Source organism: Hordeum vulgare, chromosome 7H, assembly GCF_904849725.1.
Source record: "Hordeum vulgare subsp. vulgare chromosome 7H, MorexV3_pseudomolecules_assembly, whole genome shotgun sequence".
NCBI lineage: Eukaryota > Viridiplantae > Streptophyta > Magnoliopsida > Poales > Poaceae > Hordeum > Hordeum vulgare.
In genome coordinates this window covers 14,275,334-14,287,347 of record NC_058524.1, presented here as the reverse complement: position 1 = coordinate 14,287,347, position 12,014 = coordinate 14,275,334, and the positions used below count along the sequence as shown (strand labels likewise).

The window sequence follows — 12,014 nt, the reverse complement described above, 5'->3', positions numbered from 1 at the left end:
TCTGGTCAATAACCAACAGCGGGGTCTGGATATCCATGTTGGTTCCCACATGTTCCACAATGATCTCATCGGATGAACCACGATGTTGGGGATTCAATCAATCCTGTATGCAATTCCCTTCGTCTACCGGTATGATACTTGCCCGAGATTCGATCGTCGGTATCCCTATACCTTGTTCAATCTTGTTGCCGGCAAGTCTCTTTACTCGTTCCGTAACTCATCATCTCGTGGCTAACTCCTTAGTCACATTGAGCTCATTACGGTGATGTTTTACCGAGTGGGCTCAGAGATATCTCTCCGTCACACGGAGTGACAAATCCCAGTCTTGATTCGTACCAACCCAACACACACTTTCGTAGAAACCTGTAGTGCACCTTTATAATCACCCAGTTACGTTGTGACGTTGGATACACCCAAAGCACTCCTACGGTATCCGGGAGTTGCACAATCTCATGGTCTAAGGAAATGATACATGACATTAGAAAAGCTTTAGCAGACGAACAACAAGATCTAGTGCTATGGTTACGATTGGGTCTTGTCCATCACATCATTGTCCAAATGATGTGATACCGTTATCAATGACATCTAATGTCCATGATCAGGAAACCATGGTCATATATTGATCAACGAGCTAGCCAACTAGAGGCTCACTAGGGACACATTGTGATCTATATATTCACACATGTATTACGGTTTCCGGTTAATACAATTATAGCATAAATAATAGACAATTATCATGAACTAGGAAATTTAATAATAACCACTTTATTATTGCCTCTAGGGCATATTTCCAACTGGTCAATCAATGTGTCCTGAGCAGTAGCAAGCTACCAAGGCTCGGTGGAAGCACAAAGAGGCGGTTCCCCATAAAGAGTACTACTAAAGGCACACAACTAGGTATCGAATCCCATACATACCGTTGCAGATCACACGTACGCAGGACATGCCCGATATGCATATATACAACTATGTCATCACAACATAACCATACAACATTACAACAATTATTTAGAAGGCTCGAAAGAGCCAACATGGTAAGTTGTTACAAGCAGGGGTCACAAGACCCAACATTCAGAGCATACAAACAAACAAGCAGAAGTTACATGTCTAGGTATAGACATCTACTAAAAGCGACTGGAAGAGCCTGAAAATCTACAACAACCCACCCAAAGGAGCCAGACATCTGTCTGGGATTCCCAAGATATTTCGATCAACATCGAACACATCGCGTAGAACTATTAGTGAGACTAAGGTCTCATCTTCAAAAACATAAATAAGCAACCGTGAGTACGAAGGTACTCAGCAAGACTTACATCAGAACTATCTACATATGCATAATTGTCAACAAAGGGGGTGGTGGAGTTAATTGCAACAAGCCAGCTTTGACTCTTGGCTAACCTGTACTATGACTACAAGTATTACCTTTGAGGTGGGATAGCACACTCGAGTCCACATATTCACCAAATCAATACACCACTATGGATCCTCTCCCGTCTCCCTACGAGAAGGCCATCGATAGCACTCACACTTATCTTGCGTATTTTAGAGTATCCATTTCACTTGTCTATGAACCATATAAGTCTCCATGTAGTCCATATCCGAGGACGCGGCTATTCAAACAGATTATTTCACCCAGCAGGGGTATACTTCCTCACACATGCTCTCGCCACTTATCGCCATGTGCACTTCATGCACTTTGGCAACCTTCAAGTGGAAGCCCAACGAGGGAGTCGGCCACGACCTGAGTAACCATACAAGACTCTAGTCCAGGTTTATCACCTATTTGGGACTGAACCCGCAAGGAAGTCCGACCGAAGTTTCCATTACGACCCCAAACGATGTGTACAGGGTTCCCAAGCCCACCTCGATGGAAGGTTCTACACTTGGTACACCCAGCCACAGGTGCATCTACCGCGCCATAGCCTACCCCTACGGTCAGCGCTATGCACGGTCGTCAGCACATCTTACAAACACCAGAACTAGTTGCAACTCCTGGACAGAGATCAAGGCGATTAATAAGTCGAGGGGGTCAATTAAGGATCCCAATCTGTGGTAGTATCTTGTCTTGGATAACATACACAAAACTCGGTTCTTAAGGATAGTCACAATGAGACAACCCACACCATGTACTCCTACATGGCCTCTCATGGCCACCTTTACCAAATTGGATTCACACACTTAGCTCTCACACAACAGGAATTGAACACAACCATTCTGATTCATCGCCCAGATGGATCAGACCCGACACAACTCTAAGCATAGCATGTACAGTAATCAAGCATGGATGAGTAGGCACAATAAGGCTCAAGTAGTTGCTACTCATGTTAAGTGGTTTCAACTATTTATTGTGACAAAGACAGGTCATGCAAATGGATGGGTTCAACTACCGAGAACATGTAACAATTGAATCGTGATTGTCCTAACGCAATAAAAAGAGCAGGAGTGAGAGAGGAGGTTTATGTCAGTATACTCAAGGGGGGTTGCTTGCCTGACAGTTATGAAGATAGTACTTCGCTTCATCAGTGTCAACGATCATAATGTCGGAACCCTCTTCTATCGAGAAGGAACAACGCCGACAAGACAGGAAATGAACATATTAAATGCAATGCGACAAACATGATGTATGATATGGCATGTTGAAGTATTGAATTGACCTAGTGCAATAGATAGTCACATTAAGTGAAGTGGAATTCAATTATATACCAAATCCCAACTCCAACACTATTTACCAAATTGTCATAACCATCATTTGTCCTAGTTGGTGATGTTAACCATATCAAACATGTATGAACATGGCATAAAAAGATTCCTTGCATTTTTGATCATTTTTCATATATACTTTATTTTCATCTCAGTTACGGTTGAATTTCTATGATTTTTAGAATTTATACTAAATTCTGGAATTTCCTGATTTATCTATGTTATAGGAAATCATTAATTGCATCAGTCTCACGTCATCATGACGTCCTCAGGTCAACCACAGTCAAATCTGACATGTGCGACCGACCTGTCATACACTCAGGGGCTAATCCCGGTCAAACCCGATGCTGACTGTGCTTTGACCATCTGTGGCGCCCGCTGGCTGATGGCTGGGTGATTAGCGCTAAACTGACGGCCAAGTCAGCACTCACCGGCCTTTGGCCGGCGGCTACCAAATCCGCGGCAGAAGTTCGCCGGAGAAGCTCGGAATCGCGCTATAGGGCACCATTTTGCGTGCGGTTTGCGGCTAAAGCGAGCTGGAGAAGCGCCGCATCTAGCAGGGGCAGCGGGGGAAGCTGGGGTGGCCACGGTCGTCGGCGGCGAGCAAGCTAGCGGCGGCCGGCGTTCGGCCGCGTGCAAACGCGGGTCTGTGGTGCTCGAGGACGGCTTGTTTAGGGCGCTACGGCTCCGTAAGATCGTCAGGAGGGCGCGAGGCTCACGGGATGCAGCTAACGAGCTCGGGAGCTTAGAGCTCACCGACCATGGCTGATGGCGGCTCGGGAGCTCGGCGGGGATGGCAGCTAGGGGACAGGGGAGAGAAGGGGGAGCGAGGGTAAATGCTCAGGGCTCACGGGGGAGGGGGGGGGGGTCTTCTGGTGCAGCGAAACGGCTCGGGGAGGCGCTCGACGACGCGAATCGGCGGTGGCAATCCGGCGACCGGAGGTTGAAGAAGGCGGCGACGTCGGCGATGCGGTGCGCCCGAGCTCGACTGCTCTAGCACATAAGTAGAAGCTGCGGTCGATGGCGGTTACGATGGGCGTGTCTGCATGGCGAGGGGAGCAGGGTGGCCGCGGTGGTGCAAGAGTTGCGGCGACGGCGGCTTCGGGTCCGGGGGGAAGAGAGAGCAGCAGGGGGGAATGGATGAGCTCGAGGGAGAGAGGCCGTCTCTGTGTCACAGGAGAGTCTAGGGGGAGGCAGGTGGAGCTGGCCGGGCGCATGGCGCCGCGCGAGGAACGCGTGCCCCTGTCCTCCTGGCGAGAGGACAGGGATGACTGGCATGGCCAGTTGGGCCGGCTCCCCTCTAGGCTAGGTAAGCCTTTTTTTTCTTTTTTTTATTTTTCTTTTCTATTTCTGACATTTGTTCTGGTTTGCAAAATATGACAAACCATTTTAATAAATCCTGGAAATTTTCATGTGAGCTAGCTATAAATAACTGATGCCACATAAAAAAGTTTCAGAATTGTTGGATCAATATTTCTGTAAATAGTAGATATAATCCAATGCAAATAATTGTTAGATTAATTCAAATACCCAATATAAAATATTTCTGTGATTCCAAAATATTCGGTGTCATTTTTAACTCTGTCCAATATTTTCACAGAATAGTTGGAACATTTTCTTGGATCTATTTGAAGCAATTCTTATGTTGCTTGTTTGACAAAAATTTAAATGGTGAGGCTTGATCATTCCTCATTTCTTTTTCGGCGTGTGTGTGCGGCGGGGGGCGGGGAGCTAGTTGCCGGCGGCTAACTCTGGTAAGAGGCTCAGAGCAAACTCTACTATGAATGTTTAGTAATTCGATGTGTAACTAGGCCTACGAGCGGTGAGTTTAAAACTTATTCTGTCAAATTGTTATAGTATTTTCTGAAGAAAGATATTAGCACTGGCCTATCACCGTGAAATAAGAAAGATTATTACTGTGTTCCTTCCATTTATTGATGCAATATAACATGGTTCCACCACAATTGTTGGAGGGGAGAAAGCAGGACTGCTAATGTTTGGGTAGTAGTTGAGCATTACCTCTATCCTTATATATCTGTAGAATAGTAGCAAAAATTGCAGTAGTATAGTGACCAGGGTTTTTAATCTCGGCCGAGCTTTTCGGAAACCGTTTGAAAACCGATAAGTCGTAGCACACAACGAGTAAGAATTTACTAATCGTGGTACCTTGTGCGCGAGAAACTGAGAAATTTCAGTTATGAAGTTGCAACCAGCAAGTCAGGGGCCACCTGCTTTTACTATATTTCAAAGAATCACTTCTTTATTAGATTGTTCTTGAGACCCTTACTACTAAGGTTGTCATTTTGAATCTTTCTGGAACTTTGAACGATAGAACAAAATAACATCATTTTCTCATCTTTAAATATTCAAACATAAATTTGTTATTTGCATCGATGTTGCTTGTTCACAATTTGAGCGTCTCATCGTTAGATGATAGTCAGTTGTACACAGGGCAGCCCTGGACGATTACACCTTTAGCAGTGGGGCAAGAAGCCAGGGGACATCCATCCAAGTCATTGCCCCACCAGTTCAAACTGATGTTCTCCAAGCCCAGGCACAGGTAAATCAACACGGCCATGAACGCCAGACCCGCATCCAGTGCACCCGAGAGCAGGTAATTGTGCCGCTCCCACCAGTCACGCCGATATCTATAAACCACATAGCCTGACAGAAACCCGATCAGTATCCATGTGGTGTAGTTGACCGCAGTGGCGGGCGGCATCTGGAAGATGGAGCCGAGCATCACGGGCATGTTGATGAGCAAGATCCAGTTCTGGTCTGGGAACGCCCTGTGCGCCAACCATACGAGGAGCGGGGCGATGGCTCCTCCCAAGAAGAACCAATTCACTGCCGCATAGGTTCCCAAGTCCCCGAATATTCTGCGTGGCCCGATAAGACCCCATATGACCGACGCGTCGTAGAACACGTGATCACCGGGGCAGGTCCAAGGGCTGCCCGCTGAGAGGAGCTCAATGTCGCAGATGTTGGGGATTGTGTCCATCAGCCACCATGCTGTCCCAAGATACACAAATGCCGCAATCGTTGTTCCGACCACCTGCCATGTTCCAAGAAGTTGCTGGTTAGTGCCACAACATGACCTTGTGTGCACTTGTGCAGTGGAAATGGCAGATAAACAATGGAAACCACAGAGAGCTTATACCTGGGCCATAAACATGGTCCTTGGGGGAATCTTCATGTAGTGACCCAACTTAAAATCTTGCAGAAACATCAGAGCTTGGTGCATGCTGATATAACCGTATACCTTGAAGCACATATTCGCGACGGGTCGTCCGGGGTACAAGTACCCGATGATGTACTCTGTGATGATGTTCAATCCTGGGGTCTGCCATACCATGGAAGGATGTGAACTAGTGCCTCCAGATCTATATGGCAGGCCGTGACGAAAGTTGATAGAATCCTTACCTGGTTTGTCGTTGCTGTTATGATTCCGATTGGGAGGGTGAAGAAAAAGGCAATGGCGCATGCAAGTAACACACCCCACCAGGGCAGCTGGAGCTGCTCGATGTAGTATTCGCAAGCGAATACAGTGACGGCAATGTTAACAACAAGGATGCAGATGAACCACCACTCAGGGACCTGCTTATATCTCCTCATTAGCTTCGTATGTATGTCCACACTTTTCCCTTGAAAAGCTGATCTACTTAGCTGCAATATTTCCCTGCACACAAGCATTTTGATTCTGAATTAGTTGCCGTGACCATGCGATTCTGCACAGGAAACTAACAAGATTTTACCTTCCGTGAAACAGGAGGACATGAACAATCGTTGTGGTAAGGGACGCAAAGCCGACACCATATGTCACAGCAAAGAGAGTGCTGAGGTACAGTGGACCGTTTTTCTCATATGCCTCTGTATCGAGATGGAAATGGTCATCCACGATAGCCGAGATGTTGTACTTCTGCCCAGACGAGGTGAAGAGACCAGAAGAGAAGATGGGGAAGGTCTGCGCCTTGTACAAATCAAACCAGTACCCAATAGGGACGATGATGTACATGACGATGAAGAAGCCTGCGGCGACATTCGCAGTGGCGAACCAGGGGCTGACGAGAGGGCTCCCGAGGTAGCTGGAGATGGATGCCCAGTCGAGGCCGATCGCGCCAATGCCGAGCCCGTGGAGGCCTGACCCGAGCTGCTGGGCGAACACGGAGTTGGGGAAGACCCAGCAGATCCAGGAGAGGGAGGTGAGCATCTGGAACAGGTAGCCAGGGAAGGCGTAGTATGCGAAGCTGCAGGTGAATGCCACCAGGAAGAACTGGTTGCGTGTGAATCCCCCCTTTTGCCGCCTTTCATCGTCGTGGAGCGCCCTGGTGGGAAGATGCATTGAAAGCGTGAGTTCTCACTTCTCAAGAAAATTTGCTCGAGCATTTTCAGTATATATTGTTCAAACCATTGATTTCTCTAAATCTCAATCAAATAAATGTTTTTTTCTAATCTGATTCTGCATTTCTTAATTAGTTCTCTGCATTTCCCTAGGATGGCCACCGGATTTCGCTTTATGTTGTCCCTCTTGTTTCAATGAAAGGAAGGCATGACCGCATGAGCATGAGATCACCATTCAGTAGTCGTTTTCAGAACCAGTGCAGGAATCTTATGCTGTATATTACTCTCGAATGTTGTTAACTCTCAAGTGTCCTCGATCAGAGTTATTTTCCCTCTCTGAATCCCGAGTTTTATGGTTGTGTTTAGAATCTTTCGGTGTCGTTATCAGGACCAGTGCAGGAGACTGACCTGATGTTATATATTACTCTCAAGTGTTGTTAACCACTAAAATGCTACTGACTTGAAAAATGAGGACGACCTCTATGGTTCCAACAACTCACAGGGGCCAGATGCTAATTAAATCCTCGATCGGAGTTTTTCTTTCCCCTCTTCTCTTGATCCCGAGTTTTATGGTTGTGTTTAGAATCTTTTGGTGGCCAGGCTGTTGCCATCATCTAATTTTCTTGGATGTAATTAATTAGGACCACCCTGACGTGCCATGACCCACATGAGGTGGCTACGTTTTCACATCAACAATAGCTTGTGCCAATTTGCTCAAAATTCAAAAAACTACCACTTGGAAGCATATAGCAAGTAGCATACATTGCTTACACGCATCAAACACCAGCAATTGTGCATGCTTATTTTAGAAAAGAATTCATGATCAAATTGTTAACCTAGTTTCGAGTTGGAGGTTTTGTGTGGTGCCAGTGCATCATCTTGCCCCGCCAATTAAATTTGGCCGTGTAATGATGTAATGAGAAGTTCGAAAATGAAGTTTCTTGCCGGAGAGGGGAAGCATATGTATGTACCTGAAGAGGGAGACCTGCACGAGGTTGGATGGCCACCACATGGTCGCCGGCTCCACGAGGTATCGCCGGAATATGCCCGCCCACCCGAACCCGAGCACCTGCGTGGTGAGCACCACGAGGAGGGAGACGAAGAAGGTGAGGTTCTTGCCGTAGAAGACGCGGACGGCAGTGACCACGTGGATGGCGTAGACGGTGCCGGCGCCGGCGTTGGCGAAGATGGTGATGAGCACGTGCTCCTTCACATTGAAGGGCCCTGGGTTGAGGGTGAACTCCCGGCGCGAGCCACGGAGGAAGACGCGCTCCGGGAGAGCCGCAGCCATGAGCCGGCCGAGCGGCACGACGGCGATCTGGGCCGAGATGGCGGTGATGGTGAGTGGCTCCTTGCGGTACCAGAAGAACTGGTTGAGGAAGGAGAGCACGGCGCAGGACGCCATGCCCAGCACCCACATCCGGAAGGTGAGGACAGGAGTGTCCGGGTCGTCGCCCACGGGGACCGTCAGCGCCACCTGCTCGATCGGCGAGTTCTCCGACGATAAGTTGTCGTCGTCGTTTTGGTGCTCCGGTGAGCTCCGCGACGTGGACGGACGGTTCCCTGCATCACGAGGAGAGGAGGCTAAACGGTGAGCAGGCGGAGCAGAGGTGCGTGTGTGCGTGCACGGAGCTAAGCAGAGAGGAGGAAGCGGCTTACGGAGGAGCGGCGCGGTGATCTGGCCGCCATGGCCGCCGCGGTGCCCGAGCTCCCCCTCCTCCTCCTCTTCTTCTTCTTCTCGGTGGTACTGGGAGGAGGACGCCATGAATATGTATCTCAAGCTGGGTGGCCCGTCGTGGGCCCTCTCTACTGCTTCATCAGCTGTCTATGCATCGTGCGTACTGTTTTGGAAGGTTTGGGCTTTGGAACATCGATATCGAGGACACATCCATCGGCAGCCACGTTCCCGGCCAGGTTCATCGGACGCCCATAGGAGAGGAGCGTATCAACGTGGTCTGGATGGACGCATACATGCGTTTCTCAACGAATAGTTAACGCTGTGTTTGACTACGACACGGGTAGCCCCAAGCTGACGGAGCATCGAGATCTGTGCCACGTCAGTACTCTACCATAGGAAAGAAAATTCAAGCCATTTTTATTATGTTCTGCAAACGAGCAAACAATTTCCAAGATTCCACCATAGATCTTGGCAAAAAAAAAAGGTTGGTCCAGGGAATGGCTGCATCCTGCATGTGCATGGGAGCTATAAACAAACTCACTATTTCTGCTACTACTTTCTCCCTCCCGCCTCTGCTCATGACACTACATAGTGTGGCAGCAATGAAGCGCACAGACTCAACAAATTATATATCCTCAAGACCTCAACACAATATGTTTCTGTACTCTGTGCTCATTTGCTTATCATATCGGTTCTCGTATGTCGATTTCGTTATTCAAGAATAAACGTACCTTGTTGGGCTGTATCTTGGAATTATATGCTTCGTCTGGAATTCCCAGTGGTCTGTGCATCTTAATAGCAAACACAGCATGAACGACCATTTTGATTTATAGCATCAAGAAGAGAAGAGTCCATGCCCAGGTGGTGCTATGCACTCACTTGATTTGACATTCCTTCTGTTGCCACTTTTTTGAATAATCCCTTTCTACATCAATTTGAGCTCACTTTTTCTATAACAGTCTCTTCACATCTCTATGAATTTAGAACTCTACAGGTGACAGAAACAGCTGTTCCACTTCTTCCTCATTTTCTAGTCTGACAAGCTTCATGAGCAATGTGACACTGTCAAGGATGCTGTACACCTCCACGAATCTTGGATGCGACTTATCCTCAACAAGGAACTTGTGCATCTTGCCATCTAGCTCAATGAAGCTGTACCCAGCTGATTTCTTGTGGTCTTTCTCCTTGAGCAACTTCCATACCTGGGCAACACCGTCCCATTTTCCAGACGACGCGTATATGTTTGACAGGATCACCAGATTTCCAGTGTTTTGTGGCTCGAGAAAGATGAGTTTGTTTACTGCTGTTTCCGCTAGTTCTACGTTTCCATGGAAGCTGCAGGCACCGAGCAACGCTCCCCAGATGACGGCGTCAGGCTCCACTGGCATGCTTACTATCATACTGTAGGCTTCATTCAGGAGACCAGCACGCCCAAGCAGATCAACCATGCAACCATAGTGCTCGATTCTTGGAGTAATACTAAAGTCGGCCTCCATGGAGTTGAAGAGTAGCTTTCCTTCATCCACCAAACCTCCATGAGTGCAAGCCAAAATGACTCCAACAAATGTGATACCATCTGGTTTCACCCCTGTCATCTAAACACAGTAAAATAAACCTCAAGTTCCACAGTGACAAAGGAGCAAAGACATATCAGAATGATGTAATTTGGTAGGTGGTTTTAATGTCAACAATCACTAATCTAGTCCCAAATAATAACCTTGCAAGGAAGTGATGCTGCGTTGATGCGAACACATAGGAGTAAAATATACAATTCAAGGAAGAAATCCTCACCCTCAGCTTATGGAACAGGGCAAGGGCTTCCCTCCAGGAGCCATGCAAGGCAAACGCCATGACCATCGAGTTCCAAGAACAGAGATCTCGCCGACGACCGATCCCCTGAAACACCTGCCAAGCTCTTTGGATGCTGCCACACTTGGCATACATCTCCAGCAGTGCATTGGTGACAAACACATTACTCAGGTGGCCTTTGCCCCTCGCGTACTCCTCCACCTTCATCCCCAGCTCCATGGCCCCAACAGCCGCGCACGCGGGCAGCACGCTGCTCACCGTCAGCTCATTCGGCTGCACCCCTGCCCGCTCCCACATCTCCAGGAACGCCGCCACGGCCTCCGCGTGCCGTCCGTTCTGCGCGTAGCCGGACACCATGGCGGTCCACGAGACGACGTTCCGGTCCGGCATTTCCCCGAACAGCTTCTCCGCGGCGTCGAGGAGGCCGGCCCTCGCGTAGGCCGAGAGCAGCGCGTTGCACACGGCCGTGTCCCTGCGCGGCATTTCGTCGAGCACCCGCCTGGCGTCGGCGAGGAGGCGGTTCCTGGCGTAGAAGGAGACGAGCGCGGAGCCGAGGAAGGGGTCGCCGGACGCGAAGTGGCCGGACTTGACGAGCAGGGCGTGGGCGGGGAGCGCGGAGGGCGCGGAGGAGGAGGGGGGCGAGGAGAGGAGGAAGGTGAAGGAGAGAGGGGTGAGGAGGCGGAGGCGGTGGGCGCGGGAGAAGGAGGGGATGAGGAGCGGGCTGCGCGAGGACGCGAGCGCGTGGAGGAGGCGGTCGTGGAGAGTGGCGGAGCGGGGAGAGGAGGCGAGGAGGAGCGCGGCGTAGCGGAGGTCGCCGGCGGCGAGGACGCGGAGGAGGAGCGGCTGCAGGCGGCGCACCCCGCGCCGGAGCAAGCGCGCGTGAAGCCGTTTCACTTCCTCCATTGAACCCAACCACGCGTGTGAAAGGCCCAAACAAGTGTATACCACGCCCGGGGCTCACGAAGCCCACAGTCGAGTAAGTGAGCAAGGCCCAGCGGCCTTTTCTCTCTCTCTCTCTCTCTCTCTCTTCTCTACTACTTACTCTCGGTTTCTAAATATAAGTCCTTTTTTAAGACTTCATTCAAAGACTACATACGAAATGAAATAAATAAATCTATATTTAATATATGTATATGTAATTTTTTAGTATAACCTTTATAAAGACTTATATTTAGCAACCGATTGAGTAGTAAAATAAATAACTTCAAACAAAATCAAAACTTCCTCTCTCTATCTACTTTAGAAAAGGAAATGATTAGAGTCCTCCGGCCAATTCTAGGCCTCGTGTCCGCAGAGTCGAGAGCCAACCAAGTGTCATACCAGTCCAACCAACGCACAAGAAGTCTTAGGATTTTACAACATTGTTCATGTTTTTTAAGACCTGTATTAATTCATTGTCTTTTATCACGTTATTATAGAAGCATTAATAATTTAAGATATAACCATGTCAATGCATTGTTTCTTATAAGATGTATATGTATTTAAT

General features: G+C 48.6%; 2 protein-coding genes across 2 annotated transcripts; both read right to left on the bottom strand.

Annotated features, from left to right (window-relative positions):
• Positions 1–5,057: 5,057 nt before the first annotated feature.
• On the bottom strand, positions 5,058–9,078 carry LOC123412256 (oligopeptide transporter 7-like). Its single transcript, XM_045105204.1, has 6 exons — positions 8,701–9,078; positions 8,013–8,604; positions 6,456–7,025; positions 6,124–6,379; positions 5,861–6,043; positions 5,058–5,755 (listed from the first exon to the last, which is right to left on the bottom strand). The coding sequence occupies exons 1-6, from the start codon at positions 8,804–8,806 to the stop codon at positions 5,138–5,140; spliced, it is 2,325 nt and encodes a 774-aa protein (XP_044961139.1). The 5' UTR covers positions 8,807–9,078; the 3' UTR covers positions 5,058–5,137.
• A 36-nt stretch (positions 9,079–9,114) lies between these two features.
• Positions 9,115–11,431, bottom strand: LOC123412257 (pentatricopeptide repeat-containing protein At5g08510). Its single transcript, XM_045105205.1, has 2 exons — positions 10,511–11,431; positions 9,115–10,314 (listed from the first exon to the last, which is right to left on the bottom strand). Exons 1-2 carry the CDS (start codon positions 11,429–11,431, stop codon positions 9,700–9,702), a joined length of 1,536 nt encoding a protein of 511 aa, XP_044961140.1. The 3' UTR covers positions 9,115–9,699.
• Positions 11,432–12,014: the final 583 nt, after the last annotated feature.